Raw genomic sequence first — 26,723 nt, 5'->3', positions numbered from 1 at the left:
AAAGTCTGTTCATCCTACTCCCAACACTTCTCTATCATTGAGCTGACAGGTTGGCCCCACACCCCCAAGAATAGTGACTGATCTTTATACAAGGAAGTACTTAAGGCTTTTTCAGATTCAAGTATTAATAATTGGGGGGGGGGAGGTTTTACACCATAATCATGGGAATGGCAGAACAGAGCAAGTGTTCTGCTTAAGTAAACCCCATGCAAACCTTCTACCCCTGCAGGTTCAGTATTTTAGAATCATATTTCAAGAATCAGTGCAACAGAAAATGTCAGCTATACTATAGCATATCCATGGAGATCCTGTTACACATCTTAGCAATCCAAGTCTCAGGATTCCCAGAGTCGACTACAAAGTTGGTTTGAGTGGAAGAATGAAGCTGTGCCAAGGCAGAAGACACCGTTCCTGCTGCAGGGGTATCTGATCCTGTTTATTCCATTCCAATACACCCTTAATTATGCTACTTGTTTAAGCCACAGGGGAAGGTTATCAGGATAATGCTTAACCCCCCCCCCAAACTCTACACTCAGACTCAAAAACCTCTTGATACTAATGAATAGTAAATATACCACCACCTTCATACTAGCCCACTGCTTTCAAAAAGCACCTTGAGAGTAACATATCTGTGCTTTCCATTTTGGTAACACGGGGAAATTAGCCAAAATGATAGCAGATATTGGCACACAAAATCATCCACACCTGTAAGTAAGTAAGTAAGTAAGTAAGTAAGTAAGTAAGTAAGTAAATAAATAACATAGCACTCCACTGACTGATGGAGTAAGAATGGGAAACCTGCCCCTACTGTGTAAGTATCCCCAGAGCTCAGCATCCAATATGTGCAATCTTGGATAAAGAAGTATCATTTGCAACAAATTTACTAAGAAAAGAGCTCAAGCTCTTAATTCTTCGTTAGAATTCAAGCCCTTATCTCACCAAGATGGAGCAGCCCAGATTCCTGAAGCTAGAGCTGTCTCCCCACCTTGCAAAGCACTGAAGATTAATAGCCACTCCTGAAGGGGCCATAAACACTAAACACATACAGTATATGTTTCCTGTACCTTCAAGTGTTAATACTAAAAAAGAAAGGGTTTTCTGCTAGAAAAATGCTTGACCATATGATAGACACAAGAGTTCTGAAGAAAAGAACATCAAATAGCCTCCAATACCTCCAGACTATTCTCCAGGTCAGCCTGACTCTCCAGAGAAGAGAAAAGACTTTCTTTACTGGCCCACACAACTGCTCTTCTTATTTATGAGTTCAACATCACCACCTCAAAGAGCTGCTTGGCTCCTAGCCTATCCCCTCCCTACGGGATCCTTTCAGACTTCAAAATGGAACTTCCTAAGGTCTTCAACAAGGCAGCTTCTGGTGCAGTTTCTGTCTCTCTATCCAACTGCCTGGCCCTTGCTGAACAACTCCAACCCTTGCTAAATTGCCTTTCACATTCTCCCACACAGAGATTTACTTGGCAGACTGTCTGGAGGAAGGGGGTAACAGCTTAGCTGTACAGGAAGGACCCTGCATTCTGGCTGCAAAAGCAAGTAAAGCCCATGGCATTCAGAACTAGAACATAGAGAGCTCAAACAGAATACATATTTGGAAATAATTTTAATAAGCCTTTTCCCATTCTGCACCCAAGAGGTAAAACACACTTTTCCAATAAAGGGGTTGTTGTTTCTAAGTGCAGAGATGCAGGAGAGAGACGAGAGTCTGTGCTGAAATATTAGAAAGACCCTTTTTTGCACTAACACATATGGAGGCATACACACTTCACTGGAAACTCATTGCAACACACACCTTGTGAGGATGTTTGCCACCTAAGGAAGCCTTACTTGTGAAAAGAAGTTCTGTTTTAAAAAGGCAGCTAGTTCATTCCAAAGAAAAAGAAAAAAACAACAACCCCAAAACACTTCCATCTGTTCAGCAGATGTAAGAGGATGATCCACTGAACAAAGAATAGTAGAAGCTAACCATGTGGTGTACGGTTAAAGCAAGTTGCTGCTATCATTCAAATCCACAGGCCATGCAGCTTTTGTCATTAAATGGATAGTCAAATTAAAAAGTAAAACCTCTTCAATTTCAAAATTCAAAGGCCTCACTAAACACCAATTGCTTCACATGAAGAAGTATCTATTCAACCTTGCCCTCCCACCGCCCAAACACAGTCACACACAGGAATTATTAATTTATCAGTTTAAAAAAATATTTCTCCTGTGGTTGCTGTCAAGGTTTGGAGATGGTTAATGACAGTATTTTCCAGTTTCTCAGAAATCACCTAGTTTTCAAGTCCAGAATGAGAACAGGGAAGGAACTTAGTTTTAGCAAGTTATAGCTGTTAAAATGAAAATAAATAGGTCTTTATAAGACCCCTGTGCTGAATGCAGAAGAAAAAGAAAGGCTGGGCAACAAGACACAGAAAGGACAGGAAATGATTAAGCTGAGATTTGAGAATGGAAGAAAATATACCCTATCATAGGCTTAAAAACAGTTTTAAAGCGTTGCTAATTTCTAGGATTTGCAGATTCTGACAATTCTGAACACAGCATTGTATGTACTACACTGTGTATGTTGCCCTACACTCCTAGCTAGTGTATGATTGAATGAAAACAGAATGTTGAACACACCATCCCTAGCTAGGTGTTCAGCACATGCTTTGCATGTGTAAAGGTCAAGGTAAAGGGACCCCTGACCATTAGGTCCAGTCGCAGACGACTCTGGGGTTGCGGCACTCATCTTGCTTTACTGGCTAAGGGAGCCAGCGCACAGCTTCTGGGTTATGTGGCCAGCATGACTAAGCCGCTTCTGGCAAACCAGAGCAGTGCATGGAAACACTGTTTACCTTCCCGCTGGAGCGGTACCTATTTATCTACTTGCACTTTGATGTGCTTTTGAACTGCTAGGTTGGCAGGAGCAGGGACCGAGCAACGGGAGCTCACCCCGTTGCGGGGATTCAAACCGCTGAGCTGCTCATCGGCAAGCCCTAGGTGTAAAGGGTCCCAAATTCAATCCACATCATTACTAATTGTATAATGAGAACATATAGATTACATAAATAATATAAATTCATTCCCATATGTCCAATTCATATTTATATGCAGGCTAATGGTGATCCAAACCCTCATAGCAGCATACAATAAAATTACACAAAAGGTGCATTAAAAATGCATATGTACTCATAATGAATCCATATGGCTGCAGATATCATATACATTATACCAACACAAACAGAACTTACTTTCAAACAGATATGTTCAGGACTGGGTCTTCTAGATTTAAATGGACACAAGCACACTCATCATCTTCAGGATGTGCTCATTCATCGCCTCCTCATTTAGCCACCTATGCATGTAAAAGGATGGGCTATATGGTTCAGAAGGTGAACACACTAATTATGTCTTCACTGAAAATCTAGCACTGCTATCTTACACAGCTTACCTGCTACTTTTTCTTCTGCAAAGCATGTTTAACTGGCACATAATTAATATCTGATTTCACTGCATGCTTCTGTTTACTCATTAGCGATCCAGATACTGGCCTTTCATTCCTTCAGCTGAAAAATGAAGCTTCATTTCAGATACATCACAACCAAATCCATCACTGATTCTGGCACAAAATGAGCAGTGTTGTACGGTAATATCAAAACCTAGTGCTACTGGTAAAACTCCGCAGAAAGAATATAGTTGGTCAAGGGAGGTTGAAAGCCTCCGCCCTAACCAGATAGGACACGTAGCCTGCAAAAAAGAGTCTCCAGCCAACACTGGATTAAGCAGGAAACAATAGGAGATTCCTCACATAAGAGAATAGGAGATTCACCACATCATGAGTGGCATGTTCAAAGCTTAATGACAATGAGCAAAAATGTGACCTATAATGTAGTTCAATAGCTATTAAAGGCACACACACCACTATGAACGTTGCATGCTACACAGAAAACCCTTCAAGAGTTTCACAATTGTTGCTCAGTGTCTTCAGACTAAATGGCATGCATATATTTGTGCCATCATTGAGTTCCATTCATCTTGGTATCTACTCTCTATTCTAAGGGATAGGGAAAGAAAACTTTACACAGATGGTACCATTCTATTTCAATCACCCTTTCACAATTCTAATTACACACTAGCAACTCAAATTTTCAGGGACGGGAAAAGTGAAACCAAAATAAATTGGAGGACTCACAGTGGGTAAAATGCCTAATGGCTTGGGTTGTTTGTTTGTTTATTTGTTTGTTTTTGTTTGCTTGCTTTACATGACTGACATAGGTCCTGTCCAACACTAGTAGCTGGGGTGGGGATTGTTTACCACTTTCAAATATCAACCTGGAGTTAGTGGACATTGGCCTTCTTCATCTATATCTGTGTTAGCTAGCTGGAAGACTCATAACAAACAATTATGTTCTCCTTAAGTGTGATCTCCAGTCTCTGTTTTTGGTATTAGTAGGAATCCACTACTTACAACATCCAAGAGCGCTTATAATTCACAGGTGCTTTATAATTAAACCAAGGCTGAATATTTGTTTGTTTGCTTGCTTGCTTCCTGCCCTTCACCCTACGGAAAATTATTTTAACACACTACATATGAAGCTGCTTCAGAAAAGAATTGGGAACTTCAGCTGGTACAAAATGCAGTGGCTATATATTTGATCAGAACCAGGTTTTTGGAACAGGCAAAACATCTTTGTTAAAGGCTTCCAGTCAACTTCTGGGTACAATTCAGAGTGAAGGTTACTATCTTTAAATCCTAACTGACTTAAGAACAGAATACTTAGACCTTTCCCTTCACACAAGCCCTTTCACCCACTCAGTTCAGCTGAAGGTGTTTTTATATGCCTCCTGCCACCATCTTAAGTACTGCTGGTGTACATACAACCTTTTCCATTGTAACATCTAGGCTGTGGCCTGCTAAAAAAAATCTATCTGGCCATTGTTGATGGTGTTCAATAGCAAAGCCTTCTTTTGTTCCGGCAGGCATTTGGGCAGGCGAACATCGGCATTTATTATGCCTAATTCCACTACTGATTTTTATTTTATTTGCTACATCTGGTTTGTTTTTATGTTTGCTTAATTTTTAATTGATCGTTTCAAAGTTTAATGTAAGCAGTCTTGGGAGTTTCATTCTGAAATGGAAAGTCAGGATACAAGATGTACCGTAATAACAAACAATATTAAAAAGAAAAATAGGTTGGCGAAATGAATGAATGAATGAATGAATACTGCATGGGGCATGTGAAAAGCAACATTTTCTTATCTGTAAATTTTCATTCAATGAGGTGGCATGGGGAAGGAAAGAACCTGGAAAGAAATGCAAATTTAAAGTGCACCTGCAATTAATGATCCTGGGACTTCTTATAATTTGGACTTTTAAAAAATGACATGAACATATTACAAAATTTTAACACACAAATACATTTCCACAAATATATTATAAAAAACATGGGACACTACTGCATTGTGGGGTGATGGGAAACGCAGGAGTGATTCAGTTAGTGGGTCAGGGGAAGTCAAAAGCTTATAAAGAGATATGTCCCACTGGGACTGGGAAGGGCAGTTCAGAGGGCATGCATTCAAGATCACATCCAGTGGAATGTAAGGGCAAGAGAAGGTTGCATCATAGTTTTAATTAGCTGTTTTCTGCTCTTGTTCCCCCCAGGAACTTGTATTTGTGGGCACAGTTTGGTTTTGAGAACATTGCTTTTTGAGACTACACTGGTACCGGTAGGTTAATGACTTTGACATTCAAGGTTCTGGCTTTAACCTTTAAAGCCCTTCACTGCTTGGGAACCAGGTATCTTAAGTATCACCCTCTCTAATATTAAGACATTTTTATTCTTTGGGGTATTTTAATGGCTTGTATTTTAAGCACTGGAAGGCTGCTATATTTTAAACACTCTGCTTTATCAGTATTTTAATTGTATGTCTTTCTGGATTAAATTTGCATTGCACACTTATCTCTGGATAAGTATGAAGGAAAATACTGCCAGGATTAAGACAAGGTAGGATGTAAAATACACACACACCAAGCCAAAATGCCACACATATTTATGAACAATTTTCAAGCCAGAGACCCCAAATCCCCAGTAGATGAAATCCAAGGCCAATGTTTTGTTATATTCAGTGGTACTGCTTTTGATGGGAGACTGTTCCATCAATCTGTGATCATGAAAAATAATGCCAGAAATCAAAGTTCCCTACAAGAACAACATAGCACCCCTCTTGTTTAGATGAAAATTCTTGTGCTGTGCCCTTGCTATTATCTCCCTGGCCAGCATCCCAGTAGCTTGCCAGAGTGTCTCAGCTGCACCAGTTAGCTCCTACGATTTCTCTGCTTTTGCTGTCAATCCAAGTAATGGCCCACTTCCCAGACATGGGTAAAGGCACCAATTTTCCACTTCCATCTGCTGACATATCAAACCCTTCTTCAAAATCACCTGTACTGTCATGCAACTTGAAAAGCAGAACAAAAGTCATCTGTTTTAATGGCTGCCAGGAGTCTCTAGATGCCATCAATGCAACATCTGCAGGGGCATACTAATGCAAGAGGCAAATGAGCACAGAACCACAGTAGCAAATATGGAAGACACCCAAAGGACAAGTGATGCTATTTCTATAGAAATACCAACAGAAAGATCTTAAGGTACCTTCAAACTAAATTGCATCATAAGTTATAGGAAGAACAACAGAAATTCACAATGCGGGGGTGTGAAGTTCCACCTGAATCAGCTCCACAATTTTGTACAAAATTGCACACATAGTGCCTCAATTTACGCATCACATTAAACCAGTTAAAAATAGGCTATGGTTTAAACATGAATGCTTAGGGTGCTGTTGCACAAGGCTGAAAAGTTCTCTCTGCTCCTCCCTAGTGCTGCCAGGAAGCAAGCCTTTGACGTCCAAACCTGGGCTTGTGGCCTGCTTTTCTTCAAACAAACCACAAGTGGTAAATAAGGTTTGCCCTTCACTTACTGATAGTGGTTTGCTTGATGGTAAAGAAACCACAAACCCAGGTGCAGACTTTACAATATGCCAGAATCTGGCTTGGTGCCTGGCACTATGAACAGTTTAGGAGCAGAGTATACTCTTCAGTACCATGCACCAAAACACGCATATTCACATAAAAGCATAGTGTTTTTAACACTATGCAAGTGAATCCCACTCTCCTTCTACCCAGAACAAATTTGTAAATATTTGGTGTAGGATCCCAATAACTTGCTTTGGAGATTAGAAATGTATTTGGCTCCAACTTGTCATTTGTGACAAATAGGTATGGTTTTGGTCTCCTTTCAAAATACAGGTTGTATAATGAGGTAGAATTTAGAACTTCCATCTTCCATTCCTAAACTCCTGGCCAGAGACAGCTTAGAGCAGAAGGAAGCTGCACTTTATATGTTCCCTAACACGTACCGGTAACTGGCACATTGAGGCTACACTGAGAGAAGATTGCAAAAAGAAGCTCAACCATGCATAACCTAGCAAATCATTATGGGGGAAGCCTGTGAAGTGATGATCCTGCACTACCCACCTCTTGCAAGATGGAGCTTTTATGGGGTGGCCTGTCAATGAGGCGAGGTAAAGCCATTTGTCTCAGGTGGCTGCTGCCAGCCTGCCCAGGCTTCCCACTTGCTATGGTTGTCCTCACTGCTCCCACTGCCTGGGTTTGCTTGCTTGCTTGCAATGGGGGAACCACGTTACTTAACCTAGGGAGAAGCTATTGTATCAGTGTCAATGTTTGCTCCCCTTGCACTCGTCCTAGAATAGTTCAGCCCACACTTTCGACTCCCTTCACTTCCCAGGCAGACCAGCGTACCAATGGGCGGCTGGAAGGGGTGAAGGGAAAGGAAGGGAGCGATGACTGCCTGTTGTGCTGATTATACTTGGCATGCCTAGCATGCCCTCTTCTCCAAGAAGCACCAGCATATCCCCTCTGGTTGGGTAGGCAGCTTGTCTGATGGCAGCCTGTTCCCTGCGTGGTGGCATGGCCCCCTGGATTCTTGACACAATCGAATCCAGCTCTTCCTCTTCTCCTCCTTTCCCTTTTTCTTCCATTCTTCCCCTCTTTGCCAGGAGGGAGCAGGCCAGTGCCTGAATCTAAGGGAGGGCATCGTCGTGTGGGTGGGAGTGGTGTCTGGCCATTTTGCCAACATCAGCAAAACATCCTGGGCCTGCCTTGGAGCTTTTAGAACTCTGAAAACTGGATGGGGCTGTTAGGAGATGTGGCTTTTTAGAACCTTGCTACCGAGGTTACACTTACTCAAGTCTCAATAAACATGGAATTTTTCTTTTTAAAAACCTCATTTTAAAAGCTCAAAAGCTTTGTTATTTTAGAAATTAGGTTCTACAGATTCACCTTGAAGAAAATTAGTTCTAGTTCTTGGCAGCAAGTAAGTGGAATTCACCAGAAGGACCAACGTTCTTGGGGGATTGGATAAATTCATCTCCATGGAAAACAGTAACACGTACAGCAGGGGTGGCCAGCTCCCAAGAGACTGCAATCTGCTCACAGAGTTAAAAACTGGCAGTGATCAGGGGGTTCAGCTCAAAGTTGTTGAGCTTCTTTGGGGGGAGCCTATGATCTACCTGTGATCTACCGCAGTTGTCCAGTGATCTGCCTGTGACGTACAGAATAGGACTGACCATTCATATTTATTTTGCCAACCATTACCAATATCAACTCCCCATTGCTGCACAAGAAAACATGCATAGGACTGAGATAGAGGCCAGTGGAAACAAATCACCTATTCTTAAAGAGACATCTCCATGTTTCACTTGCTGCAATGGTTTCTGCCTTAAGACAAAATTATCTCCCTGTGCTTATGCATTCTGCTCCAAGTGCTTAGCTCTAATTCCTGACTAGTAGAAATGACCAGAAGCAGAGCCCTTCTGAGAAGACAATAATCAGGCATTACTTAACAGTTCTGCAGCCTGGTTTGGACACAATACTAATTTAGCATTGGCTTCAGGTGTCTTCTCCCCACCTCCTCCTCAACCATGAAGAAACAGAAGTAGTTGCTTCCATTATCCACTGGCCACAGTTTTAACTAAAGTGTATACAAGCAGGTCAGGAATCACAAAGCATGGGTTGGAGCTGGCTTGTTCAGGCAAGACACTGTTTAAACCAGCCAGATACAGTTCATCATTGTCATCTGGTGGGCATAATTCCCTTAAGCCCCAAGACAGCATGGGCTATAGGAATTGTAGTCCAGCAAGATCTGGAAGGCACCACACTATTTGTGGCTTAAACTTACCAGTTTTGTATGCTTTCAAACTGCTATGTCGGCAGTAGATAAATAGGTACAACTGTGACAGGAAGGTAAATGGCATTTCCGTGCACCAAAAGTGGTTTAGTCATGCTGGCCACATGACTCAGAAAAACTGTCTGCGGACAAACACCAGCTCCCTCGGCCTAAAAGCAGAGATGAGCACTACACCCCATAGTCAAATTCAATTGGACTTAACCATCCAGGGGTCCTTTATCTTTATCTACCAGTTTGGACAGAAAGGCAAACTGAGATTAGTTGAAAAGAAAAGCAAATTCTTCCAGCTTCGTCCTTGTGGCCACACCAGAGGAAGAGGGAGGTGGGAGTGCATTAAGTCCTTCCTTGACAGTTATTAGTCTCACTCAGAAAGTAAAAAGCCTCATTTTGAGCACACCAAGTCTAATTCATAAGAAAAAATGTTGGAAATACACAAACAACATGTATACTGCATCCAGTCCAAACGTCTGTACCACATTTGCTTTTTGGCCTCAGGAACATGGAAATGTAAAACAGCAAGTAACAAAACAGGATGGAAAATAAGGGAGTGCTGTGCTTGGCTGTTCTAATGACAGCCAAATGTCTACCATGAATTTCTCCAAACCATGCTGAAGTATTAAAAGGCAGGAAAAGGAAATTCTTAATTCTTAATCCTGGAATTTTGCACTTTTGACTTAACTTGCTGCCCCCTGTAGCTAAGTCAGGCCTACACACATTAATTCCCAGCAGCTTGAGATCAGTGTCACACCATAGGAAAATAGCTTCCCTGCTGCTAGGGATACAAACATGAAGGAGTTCAATGACTGTTTAGAATAGAACTCTGTATCACTCAGACCCAGAAATACATTTGACCTCTCAGTAGAATTTGCATCATTAAGTAAAATAAAGGAATGAGGCTGACTGTGGAAAAAGAATATGAATGCATTCCTATGGGAAACCGCGATTCACAAGACGAATTTTTCACAAAACAAATTTGTCTTGCGAGTCACCATCAGATCGCAATACGCAATCGTCTTGCGAAAAATTAATCTTGCAGGGCATTTGTCTTGCGAGGTACCACTGTATGGAGTTCAAACTGGTTTGGGACAATATATCCCCCAGCCCTAACACACATCATCAATAAAAAGAACAGACTGGAATTTCTACGTACATTCTGAGTTAATCATTATTAAGATGGTTACTCCTGGGGCCCCCCTTCCTCATTATGTGCCTCTTTCTAATGCAGGGATAACCAATGTGATGTCTTCTGTATGTTGTTAGACCCCCATCAGCCCTAACAAGCTCCCAGGGAAAGGAGAAGGGGGATGTTTATAGGCACATGTGATTTTGCTTGCCCAGTCCTGGAGGGCACCATGTTGGCTACCACTGTTCTAATATATTGTGAGCACGCACAAATCTGCTAGTGTGAAGACTGGGATACTAGCTCCAAAAGCAGAACTATCTGGAAGAGAAAGGAGCTGGCAGTAGATGCACTGGATTTTTTAAAAAAACAGAAAATATGTTAAAATGGTTGCCATTCATAGATCAATACTGCCAGCACCTTCTACTCACAGAACAGGCACATCAGAAGAAAGCAGCTATTTGCCTCAGCTCATTTAGCAATCAAAGTCACATGTGCCAACATACACAATGTCAAAATCTAATAGTACTGGTTTAAGCATGGAAGTCCAATTTCCTCCTTTGTAACTCTTGACATCTTGGCCATATACCATGTTCTTGCCTGGTTTCTGCAACAGAAGACTTTGTACTGTAGGCCAGTGGATGATAAGGAAATGAACATTCTACTTTGCAAGTCCTCCAAAGGCAACTGTGTCATGAGCTTATTCATGCATATCTCACGAGTGGAAAACCACTGGGGGGAAAGACACAAATGAATGGCAGCAGCTGGAAAGCTCTAATACCAAAGAACACTTTCCAGTGCCTGACAGAAACCCTTAGTCTCGGCTGCTTAGACTGGATTGACCAAGCAGGTAAAGTAAAGGGACCCCTGACCATTAGGTCCAGTCATGACCGACTCTGGGGTTGCAGCGCTCATCTCGCGTTACTGGCCGAGGGAGCCCGCGTACAGCTTCCAGGTCATGTGGCCAGCATGTCAAAGCCGCATCTGGCGAACCAGAGCAACACACGGAAACAGCATTTACCTTCCCGCTGTAGCGGTACCTATTTATCTCCTTGCACTTTTGACGTGCTTTCGAACTGCTAGGTTGGCAGGAGCAAGGACCGAACAACGGGAGCTCAGACCTTATGAACAGCAAGCCCTAGGCCAGGGGTAAACAACCTAAGGCCGGTGGGCCAGATGCGGCCCAATTGTCTTCTCAATCTGGCCCACGGACGGTCCGGGAATTGGTGTGTTTTTACATGAGTAGAATGTGTCCTTTTATTTAAAATGCATCTCTGGGTTATTTATGGCGCATAGGAATTCGTTCATTCCCCCCCCCCCAAATATAGTCCAGCCCACCACATGGTCTGAGGGACGGTGGACCGGCCCACGGCTGAAAAAGGTTGCTGACCCCTGCCCTAAGCTCTGTGGTTTAACCCACAGCGCCACCCGTGTCCCAAGCAGGTACCATAACCTAAAATAAACAATATACACAGCAACATAGTACTTCCTCTTTGGGGAGGAAGGCCAGTTTAGAAATTTAATAAATATATAAAACATATGAAAGCGTCTAATAGCCATGAATAAAATTCACTTCAGCAGGGCTGGAGAACCTGCAGCCTGCCAGATCCTACTGGACTACAAGTCCCATCACCCCTGAACACTGACCATGCTGGCTAGGGCTGAGGGAAACAGAGTCCAACCACATCTCAAGGGCTACAAATTATTCACCCCTGCCCTAAACATATCTTATTGGGCATTGCTATGTTTCATACACACGTAGTGGCTCTTACCCCCCCCCCCCAAAAAAAGTCATAAAAACAAGTATAAGTAATTTTTCTTTGAGTTTTTTGTACAAGCTCATGCATTACATAAGGGCACAATCTGTCTTCAATCCAAGCCCCCTTCTTACCACTTCACAAATGCCAAGCACCCTAGAAACAAGTAGTTGCCCTAAGGTTTGAATACTGAGAGGCAATAACACATGCGAACTTGCTTGGAATCTGAGGGTTTCATGTCATAACCCTATGTGTGGAAACACTCTGCTGGCCTGACAAACAACTTTCTTTGCAACTTTGGCCACTCCTACAGATGCCATTCATTAGCTACTACATGCCATTTGTTACCACCTTACCTCATCTGAGTAGTAACTGCTCTCCAATAATAACCTAACCAACAAAATGCACTGCCAAAATGTGCTGCCATTCCTCTGGGACAGGGACTAGACAACACCATTGCAACTGCACTTACGGCTCTCCATTTTCCGGGTCTTAGCCCTTCAATGTAGATGATAAAGAACCACAAGCGCATGCTGTATTCGCTCAATCAAGGGCAATGTTATGGTGGTTGGGAATGCCAACATGTCCTCACCATTAAGGCGAGGATAAAAAGGAAGTATGAAGAATATGTCCTTTAATACCAACTGCTCTCAATATCTGACTATTATTTGCTGGCTACCAACACAGCAGCCAGTAGGAGTTGGCACATTTGATCCTGATGATACCTTTACAATCATGGAAACCGCCTGGCATTCCTTAATGGAAGGCAGCAGGAAGACAAGCATGTACCTTGGGCTGTTGACAATGCTCCTGCTCTAACTGCCTCAGTCCCTTGCTAGGAGAGAGGGGATGACAGCTGAGGGAAATGACTTTGACAGAGATATCATACCTGCTGACCCACCTAAAGGTGAAAAGAAGATAGAAGGCTCATGGTGTTACTTAACTTGGCTTTCTCTCATTCAGAGTTGCTTCTGCCAAAATGTCTCATCTCTTACGTTTTCATAAATACCATATATTCCATGCCACATAGAATATGAAGTGGAGCTAGCAGTTAAAGGTAAAGGGACCCCTGACCATTAGGTCCAGTCGTGACCGACTCTGGGGTTGCGGCGATCATCTTGCGTTATTGGCCGAGGGAGCCGTACAGCAGTTAGTTACCTCCTCACAAATTGCCTGCAATGCTGAACTGCTATTTCCTTACAACTACCGTGTTTCTCCGAAAATAAGACAGTGTCTTATATTTATTTTTCCTCAAAAAACCACACTATGGCTTATTTTTAGGGGATGTCTTATTTTTCCCCTCCTCCTGCCGCAGCTGGCGTTGCTGCTGTGTCTATCACTATGTCTTATTTTCAGGGTATGGCTTATATTCCTTGAATACTTAAAAATCCTGCTATGGCTTATTTTATGGCTACGTCTTATTTTTGGAGAAACAGGGTATTTGATATTTCCCAATAGCTTTCTATATCCAAACTTTCTGCCAACCTAGCAGTTTTCACATCAGTAGATGAATCGGTACCGCTGTGAATGGTGTTTCCATGTACTCTGGCTTCCGTCACAGTGTTCTGTTGTGCCAGAAGCGGTTTAGTCATGCTGGCCAGATGACCCTGCAAGCTGTCTGTGGACAAACACCAGCTGCCTCAGCCTGAAGCGAGATGAGAGCCACACCCCATCTTCACCTTTGACTGGACTTAACTATCCAGGGGTCCTCTACCTTTACCATTTTATATCCAATTTGTTCTATAAAGAGACTCAGAAGCAGTCAAGTGAATAATGCAAAGGCAGTCAGGAATTCTGAAAGTTTTTGTTTATTGTGTTTTGTAAAGGAATTTTTAAAAAAATGTAGGAGGAGGAGAGTCAAGAGAGGACATACATGCTTTCTATTTCTACCACCCCTTTCAAGGCCTCAGTAGTGGACAGTATCAGTCTCCTAACCCAGGGGGCCAGCATTAAGGTCTCTGTAACATGGATACCTTTCTTTGTAATATGTTCAACTAGTTCTTTCATCTGACCAGGACCTCGTATGGGACAACTACATTAATAGCAGGAGAACAAATCTATGAAGTTTGCATGATTCCCAACCATAATGATACAACTCCATTCAGGATTTGGAGGCTACACTAAATCATCATCTTAAGCAATTCCAGCTATTCTGCAAGCTGACACATACCTAACTTGTTCACAGAAATAACTACAGGCACACATTAATGCAGTGAAGCTGTGGGAATTGAGAATAGTTTGGGCTTAGGTTGGTAGAATATAAAAATCTGATATAATATTTAGGCTCTCTAATGACCTATACTAGGTTGGGGAATAATGAGAGGATTTATGTTGAACTTAAGGTCCCAACATCACACAGGTCTTTGGCAAAGACACCATCTATTAGGAATATTGATTTGATGGTTTTAAATATTTATCCAACACCCCTTAATCACAGGGATTCTTCAGCTGGATAAAGCCAACCAAAAAATGAACAAATAAAAGCAGTGAACAATTCCATTTCAGTACCACAAATAAAACTCCATTAAAAGCTAAATAGAAAAGTAGCATTTCCTACAAATAATCTGAGGGGAAGCTTGAAGACGAAGCACCACAATTTTCAGGGCTGATCTCTAGTTGTCAACCACCTCACCTCAGAAGGGAAGCAGACCCTCAGAAGATTATTAATGGCCAGGAGCATTCATTTTAGGAATGAGTAGTCAGTAGAGCATGAGACTCTTAATCTCAGGGTCATGGGTTCAAGCCCCATGTTGAGCAAAAAGATTCCTGCATTGCAGAGGGCAGGAATAGAAGACCCTCGTGGTCTCTTTCAACTCTACAATTCTATGGTTCTATTATTTCTTTCCAGTTCATGTCACTTTCAGTGCCTCAACCTGGTGGGATAATAAAAGTTCTGCAACATAATTTAGTCCAGGAGGGGCAGCTCAGGCCAGGTCAGTAAGCATCAGAACTGATTCAAGAACTGATTCAAAAATCCCTATTTCATATGTGTATAAGCAGTCTTTGGCTATGAGTAATATTTTAAATACAAACAAACAAACAAACAAATAGAGAAGCAGGCCATCCTTGAACTCTCTGCACAAGTGGGCTGGAGAGGACTATATTGCAAATGCATATTGCACCCAGAACCACCATTATTTTGCATCTGCTTTTACCAGATCTCTGAAGCCTCCTATCTTTACCAACCAACAGCGGAAGAGATGGAACTGTGATTCTCTCTACAATCTAAAGGTTACACTTGTATAGCATTTTACTTTTTTTATCCCTTTTCCAAAAAGGTCTCCATGTTTTGTTGTTTTAAAAACCCAACCCTACTCCCAGCAGACTGTGTGTCAGCTGAAATGTAAATGAAGCTACAATTAATATTCAATGGCAAAGCCTATTCCTTTTGATCAGGCCTCTGTCAACTAATTAATGTTTTTGCTCTGCATTCAAGTCTTTCCTTCCCAGCCAGATAACTCTCACACCCAGCCTAATTAAAAACACCTATGGGATTTATAGTACCTCCAAGATTGTCAGAAGAAGAAAACAACTCAGTGTTCACTGTTAACTTACCTGCATACAGTATTTGACTATTTGATCCAGTTAGAAACTAGCTTGGTTCTCATGTGAACCATGAAAAATATGTTCTAAAAGTGATGGATCACACTGTTTCATATGATATAGGGCCCTGCTTTTTTATTTGTATGAAACACCATCTCAGCACGATCCAAAGTACATTTGGGTTGATGACCCAATATGGGAAAGTTGCAATTCATGGATACCAAAAGTTGTCCTGATCAGCAACCTGAAATACAAGCTGTCTGATAAACTCACAGCCTACAAATACATTTTATGTTTACACTATTTTTACCTCCAGAAGTTAGCACTTCTTAAAAAATACATCTGCTTAAAAAAATCCTAAATATTTTGGTTAAGTAATCCTTGGTTCATCCTGAGCATTCAGAATGAACAAGGCATGATGTCAATATAGTGGACAAACTGGACATCACACTAAATCAGACATCCCCAGACTTCGGCCCTCCAGATGTTTTGGACTACAATTCCCATCATCCCTGACAACTGGTCCTCTTAGCTAGGAATCATGGGAGTTGTAGGCCAAAACATCTGGAGGGCTGCAGTTTGGCAGTCTGACTAATAGCTTAATTTTTATTTTTTCAAGAGCTTTTGTAGATAAAACATATCTGATCAAATGTAGTAATGGACAGAAGCAGATTGGATAGTCAGTTATAAGCAAGTAGAAAACATGAACATTCAAATTTCATTTAAAGAAATATCTACAGTATATGAGTCACATTATGCACAGCATTCAAAAATGGAGAAGTAACAGCTACATATCTCTGTAACAGCCATAAAACCTGTAGTCTCTGTTCAAAATTGAATTGACACAATCAAAATTTTAGTACAAGTTCCTGTTCAAATATCTCACATTCCATTGTCTCCCTAAATTAACATTTGACTCTGCTGCAAGGTTTAGCTCAAACTGTAAGAAATATAATTGAAGGAAAATGTATGCTTATGCAGTGGTACCTTGGGTTACAAACTTAATTCATTCTGAAGGTCCGTTCTCAACCTGAAACCATTCTTAACCTGAGACGCGCTTTCGCTAATGGGGCCTCCCGCTGCGGCACAATTTCCATTCTCATCCTGTGGCAAAGTTCACAACCTGAAGCAACTACTTCCAGGTTAGCGGAGTTTGTAACCCGAAGTGTTTGTAACCCGAGATACCACTGTATATAGAAAATACCCTAACTTTAATGAAATACAGAAGACCTTAAATTTATCTGGAGCTTTTTTACTTTTTTGGACTTCCGGTGAGGCATCATGGCGGCCGCCACGGCAGAAATCAGCTCCTGAAGCCAGCCAAAGTAAACGGCTCTGTCTAGCTGGCTCCCGGACTGCCACCGCCAGCGGCACTAGCGGAGAGGAATCGGGGGAGCCCAATGGCACAGAGGAACTCCAGGGCCAGTAGGACCGTGGAGCTAATGCAAAGAGGGAGAAGAAAAGGGGGGAAGAGGAAGAAAAAGAATGAGGGGAAAGGGGGGAAAGGAGCCCCAACCTTCCCGCTGCTACCGCCACCACCGCAGCTGACGGGAAAGAAGAGGAGAGGTAGGTGGGCAAAGGAGACTGCGAAAGGACACGTAGCTGAGCCCGACCCGAGCCTACCCCTCCAGCAGCTGGCTTTCCGTAAGCAAGCCTCAGAGGAAGCAGGGGAAGGTGGCGACAAAGGAGACTGCAGAAAGGAAGAAACTACTTTTTACCCCTCTACCCCTTCCCCCGCCACCAAAAATAATAACTCCCCCCCCTTTAAAGTAGAAGAAAAAATGGAATTTCCCCCCTTTTTAAAAAAGGTTTTTTAATTTTTAATTTTTATATATAAACTTTATCTGGAGCTAGGAATCGCACCTAAATGCCACTGTGCCCCTTCATCCAAAGCAGCAATCCAATTAGTGTTTCATTCCAGGGTACATATATCAACTAATATAAATTAGTATGTGTCCTTTGGCAGTATGCATCAGACAAAGGAGCCTGACTTTAAAGCAAATATCAAATGCACATAGATCTGATAGAAAATCAACAATTTTATTTTTGTTTATTTTAAACTACTGTTGGTTAAAACAAGCCACCAGTCCCAGTTCATATGTAATGGGAACTATACTTCATTGTGAATGTTTTTCCTCTCACATGCATAGGAGGAGGAGAATATGCAAACTTAAGGCTTGCTGCGATTGTCTGACCAAAGCTATAAATAACAACTGACAGATGGTTAAAGTGAAAAACCTTGGTTGAAGACTAGCCAAGATCAAGCTTTTTGGTGTGTCTTCCTGGATATGAATCTAAGTAGGAGTATAATTACTCCACTTGGAAGAATTCCTCCAGTCTATGACAGTGAAAAGGAATGCATTCAGAGCGTCTGGAACTCTTAACAAGGGGGACTTCTTAAAGTCCCTTTTCCTGCCGAGTAGCATCACATTAGTAACCCACATGTTAGAGATGCATGTTCCCACTCTTAATAAAGCTAGAGGAGTGAAACACAGTGAAGCCATTTAGTCCGCTGCTCAATTCTCTGCCTTCACACCAAGCAGGAAGAGCAGAGAAGGCTGATGGAATTGCCAGTCTGCTAAACGGCACCTCCCATTCCTGCAGGTGCAACAGGAGCTGCTGCCACACAGCAAGAACCTGCCATTTATAGTGTTATTATCTGAGAAAGCCACACCACAACCAGAGCATCAGAAGCTGCCAACCACACAGTCTCAAAGCTGACAGAAGGAAAAACCTGAAGCACTTAAGTAGCATTACCATATGTTCAGAGATGAGGCACCTTCCTTCCAAGATCCAGGTGATCACCCCCATATTTAATATTCAATTTATTACCCATCTCCTTCAGCAGCAGATTCCAGAGCAGGTTATGACAATTTAAAATTCAATATTAAAAACAATTCAGTCACAAGAAGGGGGGTGGGACTGAAACACCTACCTCAGATGTCCAAGAGATGTGTCTTCAGCATATGTTGTTAGGGTTGCCAGACTCACAGAGGACAGGACTTCTGTGCCTTTAATTGCCCTGCTCTCTTTTGAGTCTGGAAACCTTAAAGAGAAACCAGCAGACCCTTTGTTTAGTTTCCAAGCAAAGGGTATGCTGGTTTCTCTTTCAGGTTTCCAGACCCAAAAGAGAGCAGGGCAATTAAAGGCACAGAAGTCCTGTCCTCTATTGAGTCTGGCAACCCTATATGTTGTCAACCCTATAATGAAATTGCCAGATGTACCTGTGTGGGTCAGGCTCTAGCAGAGGTGAAAAACACTGGACTCAGAGCAGAACTGTCTAGTGAACATCTACTTTCTAAAAGGTACCAGTTAATGTAAATGTGAAGAACAGGTTTTCAGGGTTTAATTAGATTAGCTCTTCCCACACCTGCAAAGTCTTCCCTACAAATCCCAAATTTTCCTTCACCCCCACAGATAGGCCTCCTCCTCTGTAAAAGAGTTTGGCTGGAGCAGAAAACAGAATGATACCAAAAAAGCTCTGGTTTATGTATGAATAGGTAAAGGGGGAGTGGGTGGCGCTGTAGTCCAAACCACCAAGCCTCTTGGGCTTGCTGATCGGAAGGTCAGCGGTTTGAATCTGCATGACAGGGTGAGCTCCCGTTGCTTTGTCTCAACTTCTGCCAACCTAGCAATTCGAAACCATGCCAGTGCAAGTAGATAAATAGGTACCACTACCATCTGAATTAGGGGAGGTGGTTGAGATGTTAGACCAGTGTTTGAAGGCAGTGACTGCCTGGATGTGAGCCAATAAGCTGAAACCTGGATTCCCATGTCCAGAAAGGGGGGCTGCCCTGAGCAGGGTTGAACTTGCACTACTCTGGAAGGAGCAGTTTCATAGTTTGGGGGTGCTCCTGGATTCAGCACCGTCACTGGAGGCTCAGGTGGCCTCAGTGGCTGCTGTACCCTATCCTCTGAAAACTTCCAGATTGGATGCAAATGCGTTCTATATCGGGCTTCCCTTGAAGTCAACTTGGAAACTTCAGTTGGTTCAAAATGCAGCAGCCAGATTAGTGACTCATTTAGATCTCATATAACCCCTGTTTTAAAACTGCTGCGGCACTGATTGCCAGTTCATTTCTGGGCCCAATTCAAGGTACTCATGTTGGCGTTTACAGCCTTAAATGACTCGGGCTGGAAATATCTGACAGACCACCTCCTTCCCTGCACATCCTATGAATACTGGGGTTGGCAGCTCTCTTGTCAGCTACTCCACCCTCAGAGAAGGCATTCTCTGTGGCAGCCTCTGTGGAACTTCCTCCCCACAGAGGTGTGATTGGCACCCTCATTATATAGTTTCTGGAGAATGCTGAAGATGCTCCTTTTTACCCTGGCTTTTTTGACACCTGAGGTATATGTTTTTAGGACCCACCTTTTTATGATGATAAGGTGTTTTCTATTGCTTTTAATGTTGTGTTTTAATGTTGTAACCTGTCCTAGGACGTTAGGGTGAAGAGCAGGAAATAAATCTATCAATAAATAATCCCATACTATTTTCTCATTCTAGTCTCAAACTTTGTCAGACCTAAGCCATCCTCCCTGATCATTGCAAGTTTAAAGTATCCTAACAAAGGAAATGGATTCTGATGCATTAAAAAATCAAATTGCTGAATTGCTGAAGTCACAAACGTCTACTGTACTACCATTTCCTCCCCCCCCCCAAAAAAACCCAAATATACATAAGAAGCTAACTGAGACTTAGGGCACTGCAAGAACACTTGAAAGACAGTTTTTCAAATACTGTTGCTCCCATTTTACAAAGATACAAGACTATATCATTTATTTAGCAGACAAAGCATATTTTTCAATTAAGTTTGCTATTGGCCATTTTTACAAGGTGGACCAGGCAGTATGCTCAATTTGACAAGTACAGTCAATTTGAAGTTCCAGGATTTATTTCAGAAGCTGGCTCAGACCCTGGACTCTAGATTTTACATATTATGTTGATATTATTTTTCATTGTACAAGCAAGCTGGCTGGGGTTGGAGGGAGAGCAAAGCAGTCTCTCTGTGTGTACCAATAAAGTACTGTATAATATATCTCAATGGAAATTCAAGAAATCCCTACCCTACAATCAATAGGAAGGAAGCAATTTAAAGCCATTTCTGCAATATGACAATAAAATAGTCAAGTGAAGGCACTCTGCTTATATTTAAAAACACATGCATAGCAACCAACCCCCTTCATCACAGGCTATTCTGTGTACTCCCACCTAAGTGCTTTCTGGCTCATATAATCAACAGAAAGGGAAAGAGAATAACCTATTTATACATTTTCTGCTTTTCTTTCTGATTACACTAGTATCCTAGAAATGCAGATATTTCAGTTAGTAGCTATGAATAGGTTTCTGTGGCACTTTAAACCAGAGCACATCTCTCTCTGCAAACAGCTCTTGCCATAAAATTCATGATATGAAGGTGATGAACCTTGACAGCTCTTCAGAGAAAATGAACACTGAATCGTTTTTTTAAAGCATAAGCAAGGCCTCAATCCCCTACAGCATGAAAGCATTATTTCACTTTTTGTAAATCCGGTTAGATTCTGCTCCACTCACTGTAAATCCAAGTCCTAGGTTTTCATTCTTGTTGAAGTATGTAAACATTCTTCTTTCCTTTTTCCCACATCAGTATCTTCATTTCAATTTCTATCTCTAGCATACAAAATCATTGCCCACTATGATCCAATGAGCTGTCACACACCTAGAACTACTAGGCACAGGAGAGTCACACAAACACTTGCTACTTTCAGGAGAGAGTTAGAAATAATTGGCCAATTAGACTGATCGGCATGATCATCTTTACTAATATGACCCACAAAAATCTTCAACATTTCCTAGAGTGGGGGGGGGGGTAAGCCTTGGAAAGGCCCAAGGAGCTTTATCTGTTCATTCCTTCTGTTCTTTCTAGCAGAGGTGACTCAATTCTCTTCATGCACCTGAAAAGGATAGTAAGCCACAGCCACAGAACAGAAAAGGCCCATACAGTCCCACAAATAGAAATCATACAATAAACACAACAGAGAGTTGAGAAATTTATCTGTTTGGTAAGTGACTAGCAACATATTGACTACGGTGCAATGGGCTTAGCTGCCAAGTATCCCGTTTTTCGCGTGAAACCCCCAGATTTTAATCCGTTTTCAGCTGTTCTCCCGAATGGAGAAAAATCCCGGAAATCCCCCGGATTTCCTACCTGCCAGGGAGCCTCCATTTTGGGTGCCGCTCTTCTCATGTGTGGACACCGGAAATCGGGCAGAGCAGCACCGGAAGTCACTTCTACACATGCCCGGCGGCCATCTTGGTGGTGGCTGCATGGCGGCCACCACCAAGATGGCCGTCGGGCATGCGTAGAAGCTACTTCCGGTGCTGCTCTGCCTGATTTCCGGTGCCCACACATGGGAAGAGTGGCCCCGGAAGTTGCTTCTACGCAACTTCCGGTGCCGCGCCGCACCACTGCTGATCCCACATTTTTCAGCGGGAGACTTGGCAGGTATGGCAATGGGAGAAGCAAACTTTTTTGCTTATTTTCTAGAGCAAAACAAAAGGTGGCAATGTGGCCACACCCATATCATCCTTAGCAGGTTACAGTTTCTAACTACCATACATGTCAAAGAGATACATATTAGGAACTTGGTTCTCTAGCCCTTACGAGCAACGAAAGCAGTTCATAACCACCAAGACACTGTGGTAAGTGGCACAATTCAGCACTAAAAAACCCAACCACACACTTAGACAGGGCAGTCAGCTGAAACAAGGGAACATCCAATTTTCCTTTAAAAGCATTTGTCATAGAAGTTACAAGGATGAGCACAAGAGCAGCCTACAACCGTAGCCCTGTTGAACAACTTCAAAAAACCTTTCAGTCCAACTTGTTTCTAAGGAGCTGTAAACTGACTGAAATAGGACAGGATCTTGAATCTACATGATCCAAGTAAGTCAGGACTCCACTGGGAAAGCAGAGAAGCCCCCTCCCAAAACTGCTATCATAGCTGCTTGCAGGTCCAAACATACCAATTTACTTTCTAACCTCACAGTTTCTGATATGGTATATCAGAGAGCACAGTTTGTCATTTCTTCACTACTAGCGTGCCATCACTAATTTTGACAACTCATTTTTAATATTCAATGTTTAACATTTTTTGCTTCAATTAGAATAACTGTGATTGGTCCAATCTGTTTTAAAAAGAAAAAGGGCATACAACCTTTTTAGAAGAAGAAGAAGAAGAAGAAGAAGAAGAAGAAGAAGAAGAAGAAGAAGAAGAAGAAGAAGAAGAAGAAGAAGTACAGCTAATCTATGTCAGGGGATCCAGATTCTGAATTCTTGCTTAAGAACTTAAGTAAGTTAGTATCAGACTAATGTCTATACCAAGCCAGCATTTTTTAAAAATGCATTTATTTTGGCAAGACTCCAAGGAAACAGGTGTTAACAGGGGTCATTGAAAATTAGCCATGGCCTACTTTGTGGCTAGTTCCAGTCCAACAGCAAAAAACAATGAGCACATAGAATAGAGATGATTCTGCAACTTTAAGCAACCAATCCTGAGAAAACCAGCTATTTTAAAAGAGAGTATAATAAAGACAAAGGAGGTAACCAACAAATGTTGAGGTTGTATTGTGACCCAACTGCCCATGCACTATGAAAGTCACCACTTTCATATATAACCTTAAGCAAGAATAATCTGAGCAAGTCTCACAAGCCCTGGACCTGCCAGACAAGATCAGGATGAGAAATTGTGTCACACAATTAATGGAGATTATTCATTTCCATGGATTATTTCTAAGGGCTACTTCATACATTCATTTTTATATGGAAATAATTCTCATGTAGGAAACTGTATAGGTTCCACACACACATGGTCACATGTGATAAACACATATTTTGTTGCATCTCCATATTGCAGAAACCCATCCAACTGAAGTCACATACACATATCTGTGGCAAAACGTTAACAATATGCGGGTTATCATTCACTCTCTTACCAGAAGCAGTATCAATGTAGAACTTTTATCAGTTACAATTTCAAGTCATTATACAACAATATGACCCTACCTTAAAAGAGTGCTTGTTAGGACAAAGATGGAATATTTGTTCCCTAAGAGATGATATACCCTAGCTAACATCTACATGTGGAGGTTCAACAGATACCTGATCAGTTACATCTCATACTGCTGACAAGGTCACAGCTGTTGTGTCCCCCACAGGAGTTTTGCTAGTTTTTAAACAGCAAAATAATCATTTATTTCCAATGATCTTCCAGATTTAGAAGCAGATTTAGCCTTCCACCATTCTACTTCCTTGGTACAAATATCAGCCTAATCGCAGTAAAATGTAAGAATCTGCTTTCATTTTCAGCTCCTGAGCAACAACAAGCCCATCACACACTATGAGACAAAATATGCCCTTTACAGTAAAGAAGAACACTGCAGTGTTTGGCATTACTGTGGAGACCCTAATTTCCAGCAGCAGTACCCTACCAGGCCCAGCCACCTGCCCACATCTTACCTTCTCTGCCTTGACCTTTTTGAGCTGTCGACACTCACTGTCACCATCTTCCAGCTCCGTCTTAATTCCCAAAGGATTGAGTGCAGATCCTGTGTCAATAGCTATACTTCCAAGCTGCTCGGCGGCGGCGACAGCAGCAGCAGCAGCAGGCTCTGATCCTTGGCCGCCATCATACTGCCCAACCCTAACAGCCAAGGCAAGAGGCTGGAGTACACTGGGCTCCTTTTCTGCTGGAGCACCCGCACCCTCACTCCTTTCCTTCTTACTCTTGGACGAACCCCCCTCCTTCTCTTTCTTTGAGTTGGCCACACTTCGAGAAGCCTTGGCCGATTTCTCAGAGCCCTTTGGGGCAATGGCAGCCACCAAGCCACTAGAGTTCACGCCATCACCAGGTCGCCCCTGAACCTCTTTCTTGCCACTGGTCCCTTCACTTGGAGTGAACAGAGAGGATCCTGGGGCAGCCTTGCCACTGTCCTTGCTACTCTTACTCCGTTTGGATTTGGATTTGTTTTCCTTGCTCTGTGGACCTGGCACTGGGGTCACAAACTTGATGTTCTCCGGCAGTGTCGCCACAGCATTCGGTGCTGGTAGCCCCACCTCCTTGGAGCCTGACATTTCCAATTTTTGTTGGTCCTTTTCCAAATCCGCGTCCAGGTCAATGATGAGATTCCCTACTCCAATGTCCCATTCATCCCCACTGTCATACGTCTCAACTGGGTTTGCATCCACTCCTTTCCCTCCGGAAGCTCCACTGCTCAAGGACATCTTAGAGTTAACGACCCACCTCAAGGTTCAAGCCTCTTGTCTGCTCCCTCAGCCTTTGGGTATGAAGTAGCAGCTTCGGCTATGTTCTCAAGCCTCCAGTTATCAAGGTGCGCCCAGATGACAACATAATTGCTGAAAGGGAAAGCAAGAACAATGGATATTACATTGCAGTTACTCAGGAAATGGGTCTAAGAACCAGTACACAATCATATATGGGAAGGTGTTCACATTCAGACAAAGATACACATGCAGACCAGCTGAGCATATACTTATTTGCTCCCCAGACTTGTACTACCCAACCGGTGTTACACTAACATCAAAAGGCCTACACCAATGCCACTGATGGTAATATACTATCATATAATTGCAATGTGTAGGTGGTCTATAGCTCCTCTCCCCACACCAAAGTACTTTTATGATCAAATTAAGGCACCAAAGTTAAAATAGCATACCGGGCCTTGTTACGTTAGCACATCACAGAGAGAAGCACAAATCCCAAAGTATTAAGACAATATGCTGCTTGTCAACCCTACACTGTCATACCTATTGAAAATCTTTTTTTTTTAAGCACCGTAACTGTAAAACTGCATACATGCATACAATTTTATTTGTATGCTGGCTTCCCACAGTTCAAACCACACTCAATGTGACTTACAACACCAAAAAAATACACAATGGAATTTGTCATAAAAAAACAAATAAAACATTAAAAGTATGCATTTCATGACAGGCAACCGGCCTTTTGTGAGGAAGCGGAGATGTCTGGCCGCCAGGTCTAGTGCCTAACATCTTCAACTGTGGGGGACAGCAGGGAACCAAAATACATGCCTCTTTTGGTGCTGTATTGCCTCGTGAATCAACTGATTTGAATCACCACAGACCCAGTGGTTTGCACAACAGCCCAGAACCCAAAGATGCACGTCTTTGGGCGCCAGAGTGCCCCACCTGGCTAACACAGCACCCAAACAGACACATCTTTTGGTGCTGGGTGAACTAGGATATTCACACAGCAGAGTGCATATCCTTTGATCTATGGGAAAGTGAGGAACCAAAAGACTCACTGACTCTGGTTCCTCAGCTGCTGCCAGAGGAGCACACTGGGGTGGAATGAGAAACTTGGTGCCTCCAAATTAATTAAGGTGTGGGAGCCTTTGTCTGCTTTTCCTGCCTGCTGCACCTGGATTTAACAGCAAAAGTAGACTTGGCTAGCCGGGCTCGGAAGCACTTGAACAGGGGCAACCCTCACACCTGCTCAAAGGTGCCACCCGTCTCTCCAGTATGAGCTGCCACTTTCCTTCTTTCCCTGCTTCATGCTCTGGAGTGGGTGAGAGAGTCTGGTGAGCTTTCCCTCTTTGGGCTCCCTGCCTCCTTCCCTTAAATCCTTTATTGCTGAACAATTAACTCACAGGTGGGGGGCAGTGGAAGAATCATAAAATCAGAGTTGGAAGGGACCCTAAGGATCATCTGGACCAGTGATGGCCAAACTTGACCTTCCAGCTGGTTTGGGACTACAATTCCCATCATCCCTGACCACTGGGTCCTGTTAGCTAAGGATGATGGGAGCTGTAGTCCCAAAACAGCTGGAGAGCCAAGTTTGGCCATCACTGATCTAGACCAACCCCCTGGAATGCAGGAATATGCAGCTGTCCCTTATGGGAATCAAACCTGCAACCTTGGAGATATCAGCACCATGTTCTCGCCAACGCAGATGATCTGGTGATACCTGATTCTCTCACTCGCCCGCTCACCCCTCTCTTTTTGTTAAATGCCCTGTTTGTAAGGTTTA

The 26,723-nt window shown here is 42.6% G+C and overlaps 1 protein-coding gene across 6 annotated transcripts in view; it reads right to left on the bottom strand.

Moving 5' to 3' along the window:
* The window catches only part of ZNF609 (zinc finger protein 609), a 116,935-nt gene that overhangs the window by 67,744 nt on the left and 22,468 nt on the right, over window positions 1–26,723 (bottom strand). For 5 of the 6 annotated variants that reach the window (XM_060282629.1, XM_035131162.2, XM_035131166.2 and 2 more), the window contains one exon: window positions 24,173–25,069. The exons of the other annotated variant lie outside the window; for it this stretch is intronic. In XM_060282629.1, the coding sequence (XP_060138612.1) occupies window positions 24,173–24,937 (765 nt within the window). In that variant the 5' untranslated portion in view covers window positions 24,938–25,069. The remainder of the gene's footprint in view (window positions 1–24,172; window positions 25,070–26,723) is intronic. 6 annotated transcript variants of the gene reach the window in all.

This window comes from Zootoca vivipara, chromosome 14, assembly GCF_963506605.1.
Source record: "Zootoca vivipara chromosome 14, rZooViv1.1, whole genome shotgun sequence".
In the NCBI taxonomy this organism is placed as follows: domain Eukaryota; kingdom Metazoa; phylum Chordata; class Lepidosauria; order Squamata; family Lacertidae; genus Zootoca; species Zootoca vivipara.
This window is presented reverse-complemented; position numbering and strand designations above follow the sequence as displayed.